General features: G+C 38.5%; 2 protein-coding genes and 1 long non-coding RNA gene across 3 annotated transcripts; 1 reads left to right on the forward strand and 2 right to left on the reverse strand.

The window, feature by feature from the left end:
- Window positions 1-1,080: 1,080 nt before the first annotated feature.
- Window positions 1,081-8,534, reverse strand: LOC101740999 (retinoblastoma-binding protein 5 homolog). The gene is made up of 11 exons (XM_004924660.4): window positions 7,884-8,534; window positions 7,781-7,806; window positions 6,901-7,095; window positions 6,480-6,686; window positions 5,543-5,724; window positions 5,023-5,142; window positions 4,471-4,664; window positions 3,932-4,107; window positions 3,288-3,401; window positions 1,994-2,114; window positions 1,081-1,178 (listed from the first exon to the last, which is right to left on the reverse strand). The coding sequence occupies exons 1-11, from the start codon at window positions 7,900-7,902 to the stop codon at window positions 1,102-1,104; spliced, it is 1,431 nt and encodes a 476-aa protein (XP_004924717.1). The 5' UTR covers window positions 7,903-8,534; the 3' UTR covers window positions 1,081-1,101.
- Window positions 8,535-9,114: 580 nt separating this feature from the next.
- LOC134199886 (uncharacterized) lies at window positions 9,115-9,746 on the reverse strand. Its single transcript, XR_009974554.1, has 2 exons — window positions 9,532-9,746; window positions 9,115-9,466 (listed from the first exon to the last, which is right to left on the reverse strand). It is a non-coding gene; the product is annotated as an uncharacterized LOC134199886 (long non-coding RNA).
- Window positions 9,747-10,719: 973 nt separating this feature from the next.
- On the forward strand, window positions 10,720-20,775 carry LOC101743876 (poly(ADP-ribose) glycohydrolase). The gene is made up of 11 exons (XM_038014499.2): window positions 10,720-11,863; window positions 12,434-12,595; window positions 13,055-13,164; window positions 13,333-13,476; window positions 13,670-13,752; window positions 14,352-14,514; window positions 14,699-14,829; window positions 15,726-15,913; window positions 18,340-18,583; window positions 19,694-19,830; window positions 20,355-20,775. Exons 1-11 carry the CDS (start codon window positions 11,615-11,617, stop codon window positions 20,736-20,738), a joined length of 1,995 nt encoding a protein of 664 aa, XP_037870427.1. The 5' UTR covers window positions 10,720-11,614; the 3' UTR covers window positions 20,739-20,775.
- The last annotated feature ends 2,679 nt before the right edge of the window (window positions 20,776-23,454 follow it).

Genomic DNA, 23,454 nt, shown 5'->3' on the forward strand with positions numbered 1-23,454 from the left:
CACCATTTTACGAAGATTATATTTCATTCCATATCATCTCATTTCATTTAATTTCATCCCAGTTGATTAATGTCACAAATAATAATTAATTGTCTTCGTTTCATTTCATTTCACTCCATATTGTCATTTTTCATAAAAATAAGAACATAAATTAAAATAAGACGACTTAAAGGTCTTAGTTACCAGGTCATAAAATCTCTTAAAAAAAGGAAAACAAAGGACTTTTTGGCGGGAACGCGAGGAGTGAAGTTTTGTGATTTGTTTTATTTTGTCTATTTAGTGTTTCTTCAGGTTTAAATGTGTAATAACGGTGGTTTATTAACTGTTTAATATCTGTGAAAATGCACAAATGTGGGAAAATGAAACAAAGCCGCTGGACGCAACTTCTCGGGATCCTCCAAAAAGTCCACTGAAAAAATTTTAGTAAATGACCACCATTTTACGAAGATTATATTTCATTCCATATCATCTCATTTCATTTAATTTCATCCCAGTTGATTAATGTCACAAATAATAATTAATTGTCTTCGTTTCATTTCATTTCACTCCATATTGTCATTTTTCATAAAAATAAGAAAATAAATTAAAATAAGACGACTTAAAGGTCTTAGTTACCAGGTCATAAAATCTCTTAAAAAAAGGAAAACAAAGGTCTTTTTGGCGGGAACGCGAGGAGTGAAGTTGTGTGATTTGTTTTATTTTGTCTATTTAGTGTTTCTTCAGGTTTAAATGTGTAATAACGGTGGTTTATTAACTGTTTAATACCTGTGAAAATGCACAAATGTGGGAAAATGAAACAAAGCCGCTGGACGCAACTTCTCGGGATCTTCCAAAAATTCCACTGAAAAAATCTTAGTAAATGACCACCATTTTACTAAGATTATATTTCATTCCATATCATCTCATTTCATTTAATTTCATCCCAGTTGATTAACGTCTCAAATTAATCATTTTCATTTCATTTCACTCCATATTATCATTTTTCATAAAAATAAGAATATAAATTAAAATAAGACATGGCTTAAAGGTCTTAGTTACCAGGTCATAAAATCACTTAAAAAAAAAGGAAAACAAAAGATATGCAAAATTTCTAAATTTTTATTATTTCCTCGGCCTGCCCGCTACTTTTTTATTTCCAGCAGCTTGTTTGTTTTTCCCTCCGAATGACAATGATTGTTCTGTAAAAACAAAATGAACACATCATTTTCTCACTTGCACTCACATCCGATCGTGCGATCCCCGCCCGAGACAGAACCCGGGAGAGCCTACTTATTACTTATTACTTACGGGAGGCCTATTTATTATAGTGTCCATTTTTATCTTATTGATACTTTAGTAATTGCGCAGTCCAGTGAGATTGTTATTAGGCACTAGCTGATCCGGCAGACTTCGTATCAATCGATAAATAAAAGACCTAAACTTTTGTATAAAATAAACTTAAAACAAACAAAAGGAATTCGTCCGACGGAAGACACATCAAAGAGAAAACAAAATTATTATTTTTATTTAATTCATAATAATGTTCACATTTATCTACCTTTTAAACCTTTTCTGGACTTCCATAAATAATTCAAGACCAAAATTAGCCAAATCGGTCCAGCCGTTCTCGAGTTTTAGCGAGACTAACGAACAGCAATTCATTCTTATTTAAATAGATGATAGCTTTGCTTTTTATACGTCCAACATACAAAGTATAAACAAAGATTTCAGAGTTGCCATTTCAAGTTATTAAAACCAGTTGAATGACTCGGTGGTGCTGTAGTTAGCGACCTTGACTCTTGCGTCGAGGGTTGTGGGTTCGGTTCCCGCATCAGGCATACATTCGTGTGATCAACAAGTTTGTTTGCTCTTTGATGGGCGTTTATTATCTATAATTAAATGTATGTATGTGGTATCCTAATGGAATCCTAATTTGGGGCCGGACGACCGAACGTGATTTTTTTTAGTTATTTATTAATTATTATTATGAAAAAAGACATATATATTTATTTACCAGGCGGGGGAATCTTCAGTGATATGTCGTAGGTTTTGCTTTTAGGCCTCTTTGCTGCAGGTTCCAATTTTTCTGGAGTTTCGGCTGGCGTGATCGTCTCCTGAGTCGCCGCCCAACCATCCTGGATAGCCAAGCAGAATAATCTCGATCAATGAAGATGCTGAATCCATTACTATTGTTTCCCATGGCAAGTTTTCGATATATTACTTCGGATATTTTTTATTATTTGCTTGTATTTCTCGATAGACAACAAATTCTGGCCAAAAATATATTTTCGACTGAAGGCCATTCGAGAAAGTTCCGTGCCATAAAAAACTAAGTTCAAATCAAGATTCATGAAAAATATACACGTCATTTCGGATCCTCCTGATCCACTAACGGTGCTATTAGGTACCACAAGCACTGGTCATCGTTCTCGTCGAACCCGTCGCTTGCGACGAAGGGCTCTACGAGTAAATTAACCCACAGGCACAGCTCACTGAGTTTCTCGCCGGATCTTCTCAGTGGGTCGCGTTTGCGATCCGGTAGTAGATTCTGCAAAGCACGGCTCTTGCTAGGGCTAGTGTTAGCAACGTCGTCAGGTTTGAGGCTCGTGAGCTCACTTACTAGTTAAGGTTACGCTGATATGGTTCTCTAGATCAGTGATTCTCAACCACTGTTCCGCGGCACTTTTGTGTGCCGCCAAATTTCAAAAGTGTGCCGCCAAATTTTGCGAATATATAATAATGTTAATATTATTAAATTATATCATTTTAAAAGAAAAATATTTTAAACATGAATATATATTTAAATCCACAAAAAAAATGTATAGTATATTTTAGTTTATTTCGTATATTCAAATTTTTTGATAAACTATTTATGCAGTGTGTTGTAGTAAGTAAATAATTTTTATCTTTTTTTTTGTGTGCCGCCAAATTTTGAAATCGTTAAATATGTGCCGCAACAAAAAAAAGGTTAAGAATCACTGCTCTAGATCAACCTTTCTCGAGGTGGGCGATAACGCCCCCTTGTGGGCGTTGCAGGCCTAAAGAGGGCGGTAAGAGACCCAGAAAAAAGGGGGGTCTCTTCCACACCGACGAGACTGAGGTTTTTAAGTAGGTGAAAAAATGGGTGCGCTGCAAAATAATTTATTCTCAAAGTGGGCAATGCCCTAGACCATCAGCTTAGGTAGGAAAAAAATAATAATATTTAAATAAATAAATTCGTTTCGCACTTGTGTAGCCGAGTGGTCGTCACAGGGCATTACTTTGAACAAACACTTGACTATGTCACATGCACAGAGGGCGGCGCGTACCTCGGGGTCCTCGATCTCGGGGGCGGTGGGCAGGAACAGCAGCACGTTCTCGTCCTCGCCCTCCTCGTCGGAGCTGCAGAAGGCCGCCACCGCTTCGCACGAAGTCACGTCTACCTGCGATTTTTTTTTAGTTTAAGCGATCTAATCCACAATGAACGGAAAATAAAATAAGCTTGTTGGCGTTTGAAAGCACTGTTCAACTGAAGTTTTTACGCTTTTAACGAGTTTAATATGCTATAAACACTTCATGTGAAGCATAACATCATCCATTGTATATGGAACATGGTTTATTGAAATTAAAAAAACTACCCCAGAAATTCGTTTGATTTCAAAAGAATAATATTAACGACCGCACTAAAACAATTCTTCTTCTTCATCGCTCCCTCACCGCTGAGGAACGCGACCACATAGACGAGCTCACAGCCCACCTGGTGCTAAGTGGTTACTGGAGCCCATAGACATCTACAACGTAAATGCACCACACACTTTCAGAAATAAGTTTTTTTTTATTGCCCTTGTAGCATACGGCCCACCTGATTGATGGTGAGTGGTTGCCGTCGCCCATGGACTTCAGCAATGCCAGGGGCGGAGCCAAGCCGCTGCCTACAAGGGGATAATAGTGGGATAATGGCAAGTTCGAGTACCTCGACTTCCTCGTCGTCCCTGGTGTCCCCGGCCTGGTCCACAGAGCGGTCCTCGTCCTCCACGTCGAACTCGCTCTCTCGCTCCTCGTACTCCACGTTCTCGTCCAGCTCCTTGAAGTCGGGAGCGAACGCTGACCAGTTCTCGACTTGGTTCTGTGCCCATATCGATACCACACCTGGACGACGACAAACCTCACGTACATATACCACACAAACTAAGCTTACAGTATTATTTTACTGGTGGTAGAGCCTCTTGTGAGTCTGCAAGGATAGGTACCACCACCCTGCCTATTTCTGCTGTGAAGCAGTAATGCGTTTCGGTTTGAAGGGTGGGGCAGCCGTTGTAACTATACTGAGACTTTAGAACTTATATCTCAAGGCGGGTGGCGCATTTACGTTGTAGATGTCTATGGGCTCCGGTAACCACTTAACACCAGGTGAGCAAGAATTTCGACCACTGGACGACCGCTTCTATCTTTTCTACGTTTACAAAATTACAATAAGTTTGTGCCAGCTTAAGCTTGTATTAGCTCGCTCACCGGCGCTGATGCTGGCGATGATGGGGCGGATGGGGTGCCACACGACGTCCAGCAGGAGCTCCCCCTTGGTTCCGTGCAGGATCTTGACGAGGTTCCCTATCGACTTCTCCCAGATGTAGAGCGCGTGCTGTCGCGCGGACCCGGCGCAGATGTACTCGCCGTCGCCGGAGAAACAACATTTCTTCCACGTTGTTCTGGAACAAAAAGTTCACGTAAACTTAACGGTAGGCAGCAGCTTCGCTCCGCCCCTAGCATTGCCGAAGTCCATGGGCGACGGTAACCGCTCACTATCAGGTGGGCCGTATGCGCATCTGCCTACACGGGCAATAACGGGCACTAAGTAAAAAAAAAACTTAAATTCGTTCATACATATAAACCTTTCATAGAGGAATAACATTACGAATATTTCCAAAATCAGTTGTCTTCAATATCGACCACTGGGAATCCCTGTTCTGGTTATTCCTGACATCACAAGAGGAGGTCCTGACTTAGAGAGGCTGGACGTGGCACGTTCCTTGCTCCTAGATAACGTAAACAGCCCACAGCACTCACTTGTTGATGAGGTCCTGGAGTTTCTGTATGGGTTCGGGTTCACCGTTGACCCCGCACTGGAGCACCGTGTTGGTGTCGTACACCCGGATGACGCGGTCCGACGTGTTCACTAGGAAACAACTGAAACGTTTTAATTGTCTAAAACTATTGGTATAAAAACGTAAATAATTATGAATATGTCATGTAAATAAGCGCTATGAAGTGAGAAGCGATCCAGTGTAAGATAATACACATCTTACAATGTAATGAAATGTGTATAGCGAATGGTATGCATTAGTGAAAACTGTAGCTGAAAACTAGAGCCTATTATGAACCACAAAGGTTGGGGTTTTAATTCTGTTTATTTGTACTTTTCAGAACAAATAAGCAGATCCACTTGCCTATTTGTGGGTTACGGTAGTAGTAATGGTAAAATAGTAGTAAGTAATTATGCAAATAGAAGTGCAATCTGTTTTTTTTTTTTGTTGGATTGGTTTATGTCTCAAGTCAGTACTCTTTTTTAGGATGATATGATACTTACTCTCCCCTTCTAGCAAATTCGATGCTCTTGATACTAGTTGTACTGGATGTGCCTACAGTTATTTTAAAACTGGCTTTTACGGCCAACGTCTGCGAGTCAAGTATCAGTATTTTTCCTTTGGCATTCCCTGTATAAACATAGTCTCCTCTTCTGTTGAAGGAAGCCATTACATTTACATCTCCCTGAAATATGTGTCAAATTAATTTATACGATAATTTGTGAAATAGAAATTAAATAGTTATTTTATATGTAAAATAAGATTGCAATCACTGAAAATTATTTATTTCAGACAAAAAATCAGACAAGTGGAGTTAATTTTTCAATATGCCATATTACGAATCACCATTATTCAATCTTAAATAAAGAATCACTCAAAGAATCTGAATATAGCAGTTGTAACTGTAGCTAACTGGTAACTAATAATTTTATTGGCTAGATGCTAAATGCTGTAGCACCAACAATCACTGGAGCAGACAGGAGTGAGTGGAGGCTATGTGGTGTGAAGTGTGACTGGCAAGAATGGATCTGGAGAGCCAAAGAGCAGGCCCAGTGGTTTAACTTGCACATCCAGCAGTGGAAGATGGGCTGATGATGATAATGTTTGCTAAATTTGCTACTAAACTTATATTATTCAGAATCTAATAAAAACTAAAATATTAACCATACGGAAATGAAGTTAAAACTTTTGAATTCTGGTAATGAGACTAATTTAATCAACAAACAAAACCTAAAAATAATGGTTAGGTAGTATTTCCATTGTGATATGCCTAAATAATGTAAGAATTAATTAATATATAATCAGTAACAAGTAATCCCCCTGCTTCCTACCACTAGAACAGACTATATAATCTGTGGTATACTAGTATATAATCTATGCCATATATTGAATGCTACATGGCTTGGTCTCACTATGCAACTAGAATATTCAACTACTTACATCTTCGTCTATAGGAAGTATTTTATGATCACCATCAGTATCGACCAGTAAGGCTGCATGTCTCATGGGACACACGAGAAATCTCTTGTCATTCCTCGGATCAAATTGCACACGTAATATTGAAGTAGGGAATCTGTACGTCTGTTCACACTCACCAGACAGTACATCCCATATGCATACATTATGATCTGTTGATGCTGATAATAGCTAGAAAAGATATATGTAACATAAGGGAGCGTAATTTAACAAAATGCATAAGGTAAAGGTCAGTTGGCAACCACAGAATGCAATTGCCCATTGTCCAATAAATTCCATAGCCGCCTTTCCGACATCCATGGGAAAAGATGGAAAAGAGCTATACATAGATAGACAATTCACAAGATTTCAGTTTTGTAGCATCTCTATTGAATTAGTTAGTTACCTTTTTACAATTCCTTGACCAACTTAAGCTGCATACAGGGTACACATGAGCTGATATTGACTTTGCAATGCCCCGAGTCAGGAAATCCCAGATAAAAATCCTACCATCATTGCAGCCTACAGCCAGCAATGTACCTCGTCTGTTGAATGCGCAAGTTGAAGCCAGTGAAATTGAGTCAAGGGTACCATCGAATTCCTGAAATGATTTTCATTTGTAATAATCATTGTTTTGGCTGTTCACCTGATGGAAAGTCTTAATTATCATCATAGACACCACAGTGCAACTTGCAAATTTTCTAGTCTATTTTTCAGCTTTGCACCATCTCATCGCTAAGGGTTAACGCTTATAAACACACAACATTAAACTGAACAAATAGATTTTGCTATTGTTAGTTGTTTTACATGTTTTTGCATTATGTCTGGTATTGTTATTTTTTCGGTATTGTATAAATTTTCAGGATAAACTTGAAGGTTGTGTATTTATGTTATACTATGCTCTGACACCTGCCTCACACTTTACTCATACCAGTCTACTTCTACTGTGAAGCAGTAATACATTTCAGTTCAAATGGTGAGGCAAACTTTATCATAAGGCATTTACGTTGTGGATGTCTATGGACTCCAGTAACCACGTAACACCAAGTGAGCCGAGAGCTTGAATACGCCTCTGAGCAGTACTGCTACTCTAGCCAGAAAGCAACATGCGTCTGTCGGCACTAGAAAGTAAAAAGCTGAGGCAAACCGTTTTCTTCCATAAAATGAAATTGTTAATAGTGCCGAGTGAATAGTTTTAATTTCCAATTATGTGTATAATTGTACAGCTTTACTATGTTTATGAAATACAAGGTGGGATGAGATAAAAAAATATAGCCATTACTTACCTCAGGATAATTTTGTCCAAACGATTCTGAAAAACAATAAATTTGGTTTGTTTACTAACATAGATTTATCTCTAGTGAACCTCAAAAAAAATGTTATGCTCACCCAGTAACTCTAAATTCATTGTGTCTGCAAAAAAATTAGAAATAACCCAAGTTTTAATTTCCAATAAAATACTTTAGAGGGATTTCAGCATGTTGAAAACAATAAGCCTCGAAATTTCGCGTAAATATTTTATGGCATCGCGTATCGTATACATACTTAGATTTACAATAATTACATAGATATACCGTTTTTTTTTTTTGAGATTATGGCCAGACCTTTAGGCCAACATTTACAAGGTTTTTTTTAAGGGATTTTATGACCTGGTAACTGAGACCTTTAAGTCATGTCTTATTTTAATTTACATATATTCATATTTTTATGAAAAATGATATTATGGAGTGAAATGAAATGAAGATAATTAATTTGAGACATTAATCAAGTGGGATGAAATGAAATGAGATGATATGGGATGAAATATAATCTCAGTAAAATGGTGGTCATTTACTAAGATTATTTCAATGGACTTTTTGGAGGATCCCGAGAAGTTACGTCCAGCGGCTTTGTTTCATTTTCCCACATTTGTGCACTTTCACAGATATTAAACAGTTAATAAACCACCATTATTACACATTTAAACCCGAAGAAACACTAAATAAACAAAATAAAACAAATCACACAACTTCACTCCTCGCGTTCCCGCCAAAAAGTCCCACATATACAAGTATTATACAGTAGTACATAGATTATACACTCTCTAAGTGTTTTTTTTTATTTTTTATTGCCTAGATAGGTGGACGAGCTCACAGCCCACCTGGTGTTAAGTAGTTACTGGAGCCCATAGACATCTACAACGTAAATGCGCCACCCACCTTGAGATATAAGTTCTAAGGTCTCAGTATAGTTACAACGGCTACCCCACCCTTCGAACCGAAACGCATTACTGCTTCACGGTAGAAATGGGCGGGGTGGTGGTACCTAACCGCGCGGACTCCCAAGAGGTCCTACCACCAGTGATTACGCAAATTATAATTTTGCGGGTTTGATTTTTATTACACGATGTTATTCCTTCACAGTGGAAGTCAATCGTGAACATTTTTTGAGTACGTATTTCATTAGAAAAATTGGTACCCGCCTGCGGGATTCGAACACCGGTGCATCGCTACACACGAATGCATCGGACGTCTTATCCTTTAGGCCACGAAAACGACGTACCTCTAGCATTTAAAATATTTTTCATATGTGTAATGTTATGTAATTTTAGAGAAGGAATTGTCACTAAAGACAATTGAAATATTATTGATTTTTTATTTCGAGAAGTGTGCACAGTTATAGTACAGATATTTTTCATACAATGCTTATTTGAAAATATTGTCATATAAGGTATCCTTGAAATATTATTTGTAAAATTATCCTTGTAGCTGTAGATGACCAAGTTGCAGTATGTTCTGCCTGAGGAGTATAACTGTCCTTGGATTTGATAATAATATGGCTAGGTTTTTTTTAGAGACAATATCCTGTTGCATTTTTCCGGGTAAGGCACCGTTGTTATATTAATTTCATGTTTTCTGCTAGCGTATGGACATTTCACTTTGATTATAGTTTCTTCGCCCAACATACCATCAGGAGATGCAGCAAGATGGAAACTGTAAAATATATGGAAATAGTTTGAGAGAAGTTTTTAAGTTAAAATTAAACATAAGCATTGTACCTTTCGACAAGATCCGCTTTTTTTCCTCGTAAAGATGCACTATGTTTTTTCAACTCCTCCTTTAATTCTTTAACTATCAAGTTGGAATACATGTTGTAAAACTGTTTAAAACTGCTTAAAAGTATTAAGAACCGTATCTAAGTCACAAAGTACCAAAATTTCACAACGCAAAATATATACACAAAATGGCAGCTTTCTGTGACAAGGGAACCAGCTACGCTGGCGATATCTGAGGAAAGCTTTAACCGGCCAACCCCAATAAAATACGACTTGACCTAAAGGTCTTAGTTACCAGGTCATAAAATCCTTTGAAAAAGACTATACTTACCGTAAAATGGGGTAAATAGGGACAAAACCGACCTTCAGATTGAATTTTAAAATAGTTCCAATTAGATAGTCACTGCTCAACCAAAGAAATAAGTTGAGTCTTGAACGTACCTAGGTGATAAAAACCGTTACATTATTTTATTATTCATTTTAAAGAAATAATCGGTAAAACAATGGCCGTCCCAATTTACCCCGCGTCCGCGGTAAATTGACACGGGTGAGGGTTAAATTGGGATATTTGTAAGGGTTGTCATCTCGCAGTACTGCGATATATAATAGGTAGGTAGGTAGATGCCATACAATTATTTATATGGACCGAAATGATGAATACAATCCATAATTTAAGCACAATACACAACATAATGTAAATTAAGCTGGTTTCTATTCCGAAGCGATGTGACGTGAATGATAATCAACAATAAAATGATCAAAAAAAGTATGTGCATGTTATATTTTAGAAAATTATTATTTAATTTCCTTAAAAATCACAACTCTGAAACAAAATCATAAAATAGAATAAAAAATAGAAATGCAATAATACAATTTTATTTAATCAACATTTTCAAAATAATCTTTGAGCAAGAGTAAGATATCAGGTGAATAAGATAAAAAAGCAGATTTATCTGATTACTGCCTATAATAACAAAAATAAAAGTAATTCTTTCTAAGCTAAATAACTAAACTCAATTAATTCACTCACTCATAATTGGAACCTAGATATCTCGGATTTTAATTAATGTTACATTTAAAATCTGAGGCCTGTTTTTATTTGTCTGTGCGCTGTGAATGTTAAAAAAAATCATGATTCGATGCGTGAATAGATTCTGAAATAACAAAAGTTTTGATTTGTTTGAGTTCTTTTTAATTTTATTTTATTGCTATAAAGGACATACGACCGGGCAAATATTACAAGGTAAATGTCGCGAAAAAATGTAATTATATATATACTTTTCTTTTACCTATAGTACTTACATAAACTAACTGATAAACACATTAACCTTCTTTACATCACGCAATTGAGTGATAGTATAGGCTAAAAAATCTATTATAAGATATCAGTGACAGCCCTAACAAGCCATCCCTATTTTGTCTTTTCGCGTTCCAATTTTGTGTTTTCTCGTCCCTAATTTTTCCAGTCTCGTTCCAAATTACCCCACATACGTCCCAATTTTCCCCAAAAAGAAAGGAAAAAATATACATTTTTTATTTTGTCAAAATATTGTATTTAAAATAAGAATATTGCAACTTACCGTTTGTTGTGGTATTTCCAGGTGTATTAAAAACTTATATAAACTGTGATCTTATTGAAAAAACAACGATAATATTACTTTTTAAAAAGTTCTTTAAGCTGTTTTAAAACTCACTTTTCAACCACTATTTTCAATTTAATTTGACGAATTTTTGGGACCAACTTAACTCATATTTAGTACTTCCATAGTTAACTTGGTTTTTCTTCTATACATTGATAAATATTAACATAAACAAAATTAGGTAGATTCCGTGCTACAGGTACTTTGAGAATCTTCCGCAGGTTTGTCCCAATTTACCCCAGGATCCCAATTTACCCCATGTCATGGTACCTGTTTATTTATTAAAATTTTAGAAATAAAAACTCTCAAATTATTTCAATAGTTTTTTTTGATACAATACGTGCCGGTCCACAACTAAGTAAACGTTTAAAAGTTCTAGATTTAAAATTACTTTCTATAATTTTAAAATTACGTTATCAAAAAAGGTAATAAAATTGTGTACTACCATGAGTACAGTAACTAAAAGCTGGCTCGGAGTACCCATTAGCGAAATACGCGGTTCCCAATCGCCGTGGGGTGCTCCAGAATTTCCGTTAGTGGTGCCAGCATACAATCATTCCGTTTTGTATCACGTGCAGAACGGTAGACCGATTGATGGAGACAGACCGCCAAAACCGCAGATAGGACGTGATAAGTGGGATCATGAGTTTGTAAGGATGCCGTGTTCAAATCAGAGCCTTTATCCATTTGAAGATGTGAGTACATTTTCTTTGTTTTGTTTGTTGAAGTGGTTGCTAGCACAGCAAGTGTTAGTTTTGGTATTATTAGTTGACAGCAGAACAGAAAAGTATGTAATAACCCAAAGTAAGCTATGAACGACTATAAATACTCCTTGATAGAATATTGTGCGGTCCAATAACATTGCAACTTCAAGCTTTAGCACAATATAAAAGTAAGAGCTCCAAATAAATAAATAATAACACTTTTATAAATAAATAAATGTCAACAAGCCCCTACTTATTATAGTACATCTACACATCTTGAGTTTCCAAGTTTTATTACAATTCAATTTGAATTGTAATTAGTTCTAATAATAAATAAGAATAAAAAGTTACAATTATGTATGCAACTGTTTTCAATTAAATATTTCTTTTAATAATTTATGTAAAATTTATAAACTGCATAGTATGTATTTTTATCTTAAAAGTCATTCAGTTTGCTTCATATTTTTATTAAAAAAGATAGACTTTTCATTATAATATGAATACGAAAAATTTATTTTTACATTTCATCGATTATTCCAAAATAATTTGGTTTCATTTTAGAGCAACGGTGATTGCCACTTGAAAAAGAGATGGGAGGTTATAGAGAGTAGTCTCTGGAAACCTATCAGGGACAGTCGGGAACTGGCTAACACTATACTCAGCTACAATACAAAGTTTAAGAAAATATGGAAATTCAAAGCCTTACACAAATTGTTCAGTGAAGTAAGTGAATCAATTTTTAATTATTGTAAACAAACAATATATTATTTCAAACTAGGTCAATATAGATACATAAACACTGATTGTATATATTAATTATGACCTACACAGAATCTTTGAAGCTAGATTTTGAAGAAGTGGTAGAAGTACAGTAAAATCAGTAATGTAACTTTTGAATACTTAATAAAGTACTTTTTATGTAAGGCAATTAGCTTGACTCAGAGAATTATCTCGCACGGTGAATCTAGCATGACCCTTTTGGGTCACTAGAATAGCTAGAAAGAAAGACTGAAGAGTAAAATGAATAAAAAAATAAATATAAGAAAATTAATGTAAAAAACCATGAAAGCTTATTAAATAATATATGTATATACTTAGTAAAATTAAAAACATTTCAGGTTGCATGCTATTGATTCTAACATTATGATATGTAAAAAATCATTTAATGTAAAACTGTTACAGTATCTAGATGAAGAAGAAACACAATACTTCTTTGATGTTACATTACCTGAGATAGCGAAGTTAGCGTTGGCATTGCCAAAATTGATTCAGTCACCCATACCACTACTGAAGTAAGATATGTTGTGGATATAATAATAAAATATTTATGTATGCACATATATAATACAGCAAATTTTTTAATTTGTATAAAATGCTATTTGTTAAATGAAATAAATATATTTCCTTCCAAAGAAGTACATATCTTAAAATTCATTTGAATTCCTTCTGAAATTTTTCAGACAACACAAGAACTATTCTATATCGTTGTCACAACAACAAATAGCAAGTATCCTTGCGAATGCTTTTTTCTGTACTTTTCCACGACGGAATACAAAAAAGAAATCATCTGAATACTCATCTTATCCACACATCAATTTTTATACGTAAGTTTAGTTTTAAAAATAATTATTTTTATAATTGTTATTATCTTAGAATTGCCATTTAAACAAATTTTGTATGTAATTAAATTTCTACTAATGTAAAAAATAGAAACTTTTTTGTTAATTTTTTTGTACATGTATTTGCACTCCTTTTGATTATTATTAGAAAAATATACATAGGAATTTGATATTTCAGATTGTACGAGACAGATGGTTCTGAATCAGTGTTAGAAAAGTTAAAATGTTTGTGTCACTACTTTCGAAGAGTGTGCACTAAAGGTGATATGCCATTTTATACATAATTAAAATGTTTGTTTTACAACAACATCGTTTTCTCTATAACATGATATGGAGAATTATTAGCGTCAGCTGTCTTTGATTGACATTGCAGGCTCACAAAATCTGAACTAACTATAGCTGTGAATACCTTTGTTTAGACCAGTAAATAAACATTTTCCGCTTATATTAATAACACTTCGTTTATCCGGTACTGTGGCAGTTTTACTGGTGGTAGGACCTTTTGTGAGAGGAGGTGTGAATTTTAAGAAGGATCCTAATTTTAGAATTGGTTATGAGATTTACATGGCATGAAGTTTTGACTGGTGGTAAGACCTCTTGTGAGCTCGCAAGGGTAGGTACCACCACTCTGCCTATTTCTGCTGGGAAGCAGTAAGGCGTTTCGGTTTTGAACGGTGGGGCAGCCCGTTGTAATTATACTGAGATATCTCAAGGTGGGTGGCGGTATTTACATTGTAGATGTCTATGGGCTCCAGTAACCACTTAACACCAGGTGGGCTGTGAGCTCGTGCACCCATCAAAGCAATAAAAATGAAAAGACCGTTTGCGTTTGTGATCAAGTCGAGTACGTTGCAGTACAGTCCCGGGCGGCGTAGTGACTTGGACCCGGCGCAGCGTGCCGCCGCGGGGCTGCCCCGCGTGGGGCTCCAGTGGGTCTCCGCTGTCGTCCCTCCCACTGCACGTAGACTCCGACACCACTATAGAGGATGCTCACGGACTCATACAGGTCGACTTCGCTAACAAGTATGATTTTTCTCTTGTCTAAAATAGACTTTTGTAGATTAAAGTTCCGCTGTTTCCTACTATTATTAAATTCTTTAAACTTTTTTTTCTTTTTTAAATGTATCTAACAGACCACCCAATGTATTCTTGGACCCCTTTTGGGAACGGTTAAACTATAATATTGAACAGATTATACTTCATTCAGGTACTTAGGTGGTGGTGTATTGAACTATGGTTGCGTGCAAGAAGAGATAAGATTCGTGATATGTCCAGAGCTGATGGTGTCGATGCTGTTCACGGAAGTGCTGAGGCCCAATGAAGCATTGTTAATTGTTGGTAAGTGCCAGCCGATATACGGGGTGCTCGAGAACTTGCCATCTCTTAGCATCTGGTGGTCATGGGACCCACCACAACGCGACCGCAACCTGGAGACTGGTGGTCGAAGTTTCAATAGTATTGTGTAACTGCCCCAAAACGTTCACATTGGAACGCATAACTGCTAACAAAAATATAGATGTAAAGGTATTTAATATGTGTGTGTGATCAGGACATTTGGATATAAAACTTCATTCTGTATTTATTTATTAAAACAAATTAATATGTGTATCACACGTGCCGTTTTGATAATTTCGAAGAGGAGGTTGGTCTATAAACAGTGCTACCGTAATCGTAACAAAATAAAATTGGTTTAAAACAAAAAAATGTCTACTACTTGTCATCGGTGCTTGACAGGTGTACTCAAGTTAACTGGCCTTTGTCAAATTTTTGTAAATTCCACTCTGTTCAACTGAATAACTGTAATATAACGTAAGTACAGCTAAGAGTAGAGCGCTGTGTGTCACTCATGAGATTGTTTTCTTCTTAAGGGACTTTTCTGACCTGGTAACTACGACCTTTAGGTCAAGTCTTATTTTAATTTTAATGAAAACTCTTTTATGTGAAAATGATATTATGAAATGAAATAAAATGAAATAAGATTAGATGATATGGGATAAAATATAATCTCAGTAAAATGGTGGTCATTTATTGAGACTTTCAGTGGACTTTTTGGAGGATCCGGAGAAGTTACGTTTAGCGGCTTTATTTCATTTTCCCACATTTGTGCACTTTCCAAGATACTAAACAGTTAATAAATCACCGTTAACAACAAAATAAAACAAATCACAAAACGTCACTCCTCGCGTTCCCGCCAAAGGTCCTCATGACATTGAAGCCGCAATAACTTTGTCCAGGCTGTGAAAGGTACAGCAGGTACACGGGCTACGCGAGCACGTTCCAGTGGGCCGGGGACTACCGGGACGAGACGCCCCTGGACTCGTCCGGGCGGCGGCGCTGCGCCGTGCTGGCCATAGACGCGCTGCCCTACCCCAGCACCGTCCAGGAGTACAGGGAGGAAATGTTGACCAGGGAACTTAATAAGGTGAGATATACATTGCGAGCGAGCTCACATATTTTTTTTTTGTTTTTTTTTTCCTATCTATGCTGATAGCCTTAAGAGGCTATTTCAGCTTCGCCCTACTTAACTTGTGTAGGTGAGCTCACGGGGCTCAAACCGGAGTGTTGCTAACACTGACCCTAGCAAGAGCAGTGCTTCGCAGAATCTACCACCGGATCGGAAACGCGACCCACTGAGAAGATCCGGCGAGAAACTCAGGGCTAACACGTCATCTCGTCTGCTGTTAAGTCCTTGTAAGACGAAATCGACTTAATTAACACTATTCATATCAACACCTTACTGGTACCTATTTCTATCATAGGGGTTAGATAACGGTATACGAAAAGTATTACTCAAAATAAAATATCAAAATAATATTTTTTTTTACAATAACTGTAGATTAATCGGTAAGCAAAAGTCATGAAGTAAAATGTGCAAAAGCAAATGATATGTGTATTTTCAAAGTGGGTTATTTGACCCGTTACGGTATGCTTAGTGTTCAATTGTCTTCAATAAGAGTGTATTTGAAATATGTCAGAGGAAGTCCGAAAGTGGCTCCTGTGACAGGAAGTTGAGAAATGCGCGTTTGAGATGGTATGTCATGAGATGAAATGATAATGAAGTTGTTAAGTGAGTTTTAACTATGAATGTGAAAGGATATAGAGGAAGAGGTAGACCTAAGAAGAAATGGATGGATTGCGTGAAAGACGATATGGGTAAGAGGGGAGTGAGCGAAGAAATGGTATATGATAGAGGATTATGGAAGGAGAAAAGACGTTGCGCCGACTCCAGGTGACTGGGAGAAGGGCAGGAGAATTATGGTGATGAAGAGTGTATTTTGAAAACTAATCTTGGTTTATTTATTTATTTGTTTATTTAATTTATTTATTTTATTTTATTTATTTTATTTTAAATTATTTATTTTATTTTATTTATACTTTATGCACAAAACAAAACTTGTACACAGGCGGACTTAATGCCATGGGCATTCTCTTCCAGTCGACCATAGGGTGGTGCAGAGATAAATTATTATAATTTCGTCTTGATTAAAAAAAAGTTCCATGTCTGCGTTCCGCGACCGCGAAAATTGAATTATTGGACACGTTGGAAACAATACGGAGGCAGTAAAAAAGGGCGCGTGTACTTTTGTACGCGCGTAAGAAGTTATAGTTTATTTTTATTAAATTTATTTCTTTGTTTTTTATTTAAATTTTAATCAATTTGAAAAAAAAAAAACGATTAAACAATATCCTTAAACACGCATATTGGATATCCCTTTTCTTGACATCGTATAAATTCGGTAATTCTCGGTACGGTTCGGAAAGTTCACCTGCGCCTATATTCAGACTCGCCAAGTTACGTCGGTCGTATTGTAATGAGCGATTTAGTGGGCAACTTCATTCTGTTAATTGTGTGTCACGGTGCGCGCGCATCGTAAAATTTCACTCTCATCAATTTTTCATAACGCGCCTAAAGAAGTATAACTTCAAAAACACGAGATTAAATATGTAGTAAGAGTAGTTGTAGTGATGTCTACGGTTCACGACCAGCGAAAGGAGTATTCAGCATAGATCATGCACATAAATTAGTTATAGATAAACAACTCAAGCGCTGAACAAAAATATTTACGGGCGTCGGCCACTAGATGGCTTCAATTCGATTAGTTTCTCATTGCTCCTGTAGATGACAGTAACATATTACCTATCCTATATTTTATTTTAATGAAGGATTTTGTAAATTTTCAGAAACCACAAATTGATAAGATTTAATCAATTTGTCTATAACAAATAAAGACTTGTATGATTTATTAATTTTTAATTGTACGTGTTTAGTTGTACAATAATTAAATGCCTTAACTTTAACAACATATAACTTTAGGGGCATCTGCTACAAGATGTCACTAGTTTCCATACATTTTTTTTTGTGTTAAAGTATCGCAGTTTTAGGGCCCTGGTATTCAGTTGTACAGTGTATCGGTGGTCCCACCCTTCAAATCGGACTCTGTGATTGCTATACGGCACGAAAAGAAAAGGGATCTTACCTACCCTAGCTAAGTTACTTTATCTATTTATTTATTTATCTATTTATTTATTTATCTATTTATATATATAAAAATGAATTGCTGATCGTTAGCTCGCTAAAACTGGAGAACAGCTGGACCGATTTGGCTAATTTTGGTTTTGAATTATTTGTGAAAGTCCAAAGAAGGTTTAAAAGTGTAGATAAATATGAAAATACTCAGAATTAAATAAAAATAGCAATTTTGTTTTTCCTTTGGTTTGTGTCCCCCGTCAGACAAAAGTATACAAAAGTTTAGGTCTTTTATTTATCGATTGAGGCACTACGAAGTCTGCCGGGTCAGCTAGTTTTTAATATTTATCTTAATTTGGATTATACTTTGAATCCGACAGGCCTGGATAGGTTTTACGTTTCACGCGGACCCAGAGTCCAGTACGCTGCAGTACCCGGGCGTGGCGACCGGCAACTGGGGCTGCGGCGCCTTCGGGGGCTCCCCGCGGCTCAAGGGTCTCCTGCAGGCGATGGCGGCCGCGCAGGCCGGGCGGCCCCTCGCTTACTTTACGTTCGGCGACGCGGAGCTCAGGGACCACATCGTAGACGTGTACAACGCGCTGGCCAAGTGTGGCGTCACCGTCGGTGAGACTCGCTGTTCTACTCCAAGCTTTATTGCACGCGGTGGGAGGGCAGAACCCAGCCATAGGTTCCGGTTGGAAGGTTGGAAGGAGATTCCCACCTCGTGTCTCAAAGTGTGTGGCTCCCTAAAGAATGTCTAGGTTGTGGTTCCAGCTTTATTCCAAACCAGCAGTCTAGTACTCCTATTATAAATTATTATGATACAAAAAGATGTGGTGTCGTGGGACACCGGATAGGAACGAAGTTCCTTATTATAGAAATATTAATTTTAAGTTCTATTCGAGGTATAAAGAAAATAAAACTGGAGGATAGTTAAGTCGTACACCGTGTGCATTACTAATAAAAATCTTACGTTATGGACGTTTTTTCTCGGTTAGGGTACCCCTCCGCATCGTCCCATAAGGAATTTCGTTCCAAAACTCTGTCATTTTAGACTCCAGAATTTCTGTGTCCTACATTTCACTACAGTTACTTTTTATTTTTATTGCTTTTATAGGTGGACGAGCTCACAGCCCATGTGGTGTTAAGTGGTTACTGGGGTCCATAGACATCTACAACGCCAATGCCGCAACCCACCTTGAGATATGAATTCTAAGGTTTCAATATAATTACAGCGGCTGCCCCACCCTTCAAATCGAAACGCATTACTGCTTCACGGCAGAAATAGGCAGGGTGGTGGTACCTACCCGTGCAGACTCACAAGAGGTCCTACCACCAGTAAAGGAAAAGTTTTAATTTTTTTATCAATATTTACGTTTCATTGTAAGAAGAGTTCGCGGTGAGCTATCACTATCTTTATTTCTCATCATAAGCAATGAACTGATAACATAAGATTTCAGATTTCAGTTATAGCAAAAATATCAAAAAAAAAAAGGCGAAATTCTTCCAAACATACAAATGATGTTGTTACAGAATATGTCGATGTAAACCAATAAATTTGTTTATAATTATTATGTTCTAGTACATTTTTATAATAAATAACAATACTAACTAAATCACAAAGCTTGCTGAACAAATTTGGTTTTTAGTTATACAAGGATAGAGTTCTTTTTTCAATGAAATCAATAATCAAAGTTATAGTTAAACATAATCTTTACTATTATATATTTCCAGGTCAGCTGTACCGACTCATTGTTCGTTTCTCAAAAACGAATGTACTCAGGTCGGACCTTTACGATTTTTTGCATCAGGTGTTGAGAGACGGGGAGGTGGATAAGCTCAGGGGAACTCAGCACGAGCGCATGGAGACCGTGAGTACCTAGTGCTGGCGGCGGGGACGGGAGAGCCCCCCCCAATCTAACCCCACACGAGGCCGTCTTGGTTGTAACATAATTATCGACTTTTTGTCCCCTGTCATTTCCGGGACAGATTCCACCCTCATATAACTAAATAACAATGATAATTAAAATTTTACTTTATAAATATTGATTTTAAGAATATTATCTAAATAATATTCTTGTGTGTGTGTATATATCTAAGTATATTTAGACTATTATGAGGCAAATTAACATCTGATATTTTAGTTAGAAGGTTTTGTTAAAAGTTCTGGCTTTGTTTTTTTGGTAGATGGGTTATTAGTCAAATTGCGTTGAAATTTTTTTTACTGTTATCAAATGCAGGGAAGATTGTTTGTCCTGGTGACTATCATTAACATATTCAAAACCAGGTGGCACTCAACTCGCGTCTCAGAATATGTGTTTATAGACATTCAGGACGCTCACAGCCAGGCGTGAAAAGTTTTTTTTTCTAAAACTCACTGAAATTTCGTTTTCAGGACTCAACACCGGGCACGTCGACAATGGAACTGTCCGACTCCCTACAGACGGAATTACTCAAAGAGTTTACATCGACCGATTCACCGGACCTATTCTCGACTGACGAAAGTTTAATCGAGATTAAAATCGATAAGAGCGATCCGAGTGACAACACTGGCTGTCACTCGCAGCTGTCAAACTGTACGTCAAAGTTGTTTGACGAGATGCAGAAGCTGGATGAGGAAGACGGGCTGACGAGCTTGTCTATGCCCCAAGAGTCGCCTCTGGAACAGAACGCGAGTTGCGACGGCGATCTGCCCAAGCGACCCGCAGATGCGACTTCGGAATTGAAGGCCAGAGTCAATAGGAAAATAACAGATTATTTTAGCAGAAAACCTGTTTAAAAGTTTTGTTACGTAATAAAATTAATTTTATTTAAAATTGTTTTTTTTTGTTTTCTGATGTCAATTATTTATTTATTTCATTTAGGTACTTCAGATATTACATCCATATTAAACTGAATATAACACTTCACGTAGAATAAAAAATAAAATTAAAACAACAACAATGTCGGAATAAATTCGGTAAAAAAACTACCTTAGGACTACTTTCGAAAAAAAAACTACCTTCACCTATAGGTTGGTTTGGATCCAGAGTGCCCAACATGCACACTTGTCCAGTGTTACGAGCGCGAGGTCATGTGTTGTGAATTATGAATTTATAGTCAAATTATTAATTTTTAAAATTAAAATGTCAATAAATAAATAAAAATGTTTTTTGTTCCGTTTGGAATATTAGGGTAAATAATGTTCGCGACGGACATAAATAAATATAAGTTAGAATAGATATTGTTCGCGACGAACATAAAAATCACAGTTATTCCCGACGGACATTTAGAAAAATCAGAAATAGAATAGATACGTTAAAATAGTTTTAGAATAAGTAAATAAATAGAGAATGTCCGTGATGAATAAATTAAAGAACATCCAAATAAATAGTTATGTTAAAAATAAGTTAGCATAAAAAAGAGAATAAATAGATAGTACGCTAAATATAGAAATATGCTCGCAAAGGACAGGGAAAATAAATAGGAATAGAGAATGTTAAATGTAAATAGAAATAAGTTAATTTGTAAATGTTATATTCATTTTGTAAATAAAGATTGGTCCTCGTTGTCTTTAATTTGGCGTGGGAACGCAGGAGCGAGTCACAATAGAGCGAGTACTAATAGAGCGACTGGGCAAACAATAGGGCGAGCGAGGCGGCCAAGAGAACAATAGACACCCACCGCGCCTTGAATTTATCACAGTACTAGACGAGCGCGCGTGGGCGACCATTAATAGGGGCCTACCTCGCCGAAAAATTCAGTTCAGTGAAGTTGGCCTTGTTCGCTGACGACTCGGCCTACTTCTCGTCCTCTCCGTTCCCCTCTGCAGCCATTATGAGGATGCAGAGGCTTTTGGATTTACTGCCCCAGTGGCTGGACCGTTGGAGAGCCGCGGTCAATGTGGGAACGACCGCGGCCTTACTCTACGGTCCGGTCCGTATCAGAGTCGTCCCAAAGAAGCTCAGTCTCAGAGGTGTGAATGTCGAGTTCAGGACCACGGTCCGGTATCTCGGATGCGACATCGACCGCTCCTTGAGCATGGTCGCGCACGTCAACCGAGTCATCGGTCAGACTCGCGCGGCCAGGTTCTTGTTGCGGCCGGTACTTGCGTCCGGGCTTCCGACCAGGACCAAACTCGCCATTTACAAGACATATGTCCGTTCCCGCCTCACATACGCTGCTGAGGCCTGGTATCACCTGTTGTCGCCGTCCCAGCAATCTAGGTTGGAGGCCCAGCAGAGTCTGTCCCTCCGTACTATCGTCGGGGTCGGGCAGTACGTCAGAAATGACGTTATCGCCCGGGACCTAGGTGTGGAGTCGCTCGTGGAGTTTGTGACTAGGCTCGCCCGTAATATGTACGAGCGAGCCGAAAACGGGCCCCATGAGCATCTCCACAACATAGCCCCGCTGCACGCCAGACCACCGGATGGTACGGCGTTGCCGCGGGAGCTATTGGTACCCCCGACGATCGTTCGGAAATAAAGCTCCTCGCCGGGTGTGAGGCCGGGGAGGACCTATGAGCGCCCCTCTCGGAGCTGAGCTTCATCAGCCTCTAGTTCCACGCCTCTTGCCCGTTTGGCGGGTCCCCCGTATGGGGACCGCGGCTGCACCCCGTAGGTGCAGCGTCATTTCCATTAGGGGCTCGACCCCACTCCTCACCCCCTTAGGGATGGGGTTTTCATACCTGCTACAGTCCTCCCTCCCATCAAAATTGTAACAATGAGGAGAGGGGGGAGGACTCTAGCGAGGAGTGCGGCTTGCTCTCTCCCCCATGCTAGGTTAGATTAGGTTATGTTAGGTTCGTGGGAATCGTGCGGTCCATGGCCCTGTATGGGGCCCCTGTGTGGGCGATGGACATGACGGCCAGCACACTCGCCATTCTGCGTAAGCCGCAGAGGGTGATGGCCGTCAGAGTCATCCGCGGGTACCGCACGATTTCCTACGAGGCGGCTTGCGTCCTGGCCGGATCCCCGCCCTGGGACCTAGAGGCGAAAGTACTCGCGTCATTATATCGATGGCGCGAGGAAGAGCGGGCACGGGGCTCGAGGCTGGTGCAGCGGCAGATCGCGCTGCGCCGAGAGGAGCTCCGTCTGGCCTTGGTGGCGGAATGGCGGCAAAGGCTTCTGCGCCCTACCGCCGGCCTCGCAACCGTCGAGGCGATCCGGCCAGTACTCGACGACTGGCTCGGGAGAAGGCACGGATCCCTGTCGTTTAGGGTGACACAGGTGCTGTCGGGGCACGGTTGCTTCGGCAAGTACCTGTGCCGCATAGACAGGGAGCCGGACGCTCGGTGCCACCACTGCGTCCACTGCGGGGAGGACACGGCGCAACACACGCTCGCCGAGTGTGTAGCTTGGGAGGAGCAGCGCCGTGTCCTCACAAATGAAGTAGGAAGCGATCTGTCGCTGCCGGCTGTAGTGCGGAGGATGGTCGGCAGCGCAGAGTCGTGGGACGCGGTGGTGTCCTTCTGCGAGGACGTGATGTCGCAGAAGGAAACTGCAGAACGGGAGAGG

Source organism: Bombyx mori, chromosome 12 (genome assembly GCF_030269925.1).
Source record: "Bombyx mori chromosome 12, ASM3026992v2".
Taxonomy (NCBI): Eukaryota; Metazoa; Arthropoda; class Insecta; order Lepidoptera; family Bombycidae; genus Bombyx; species Bombyx mori.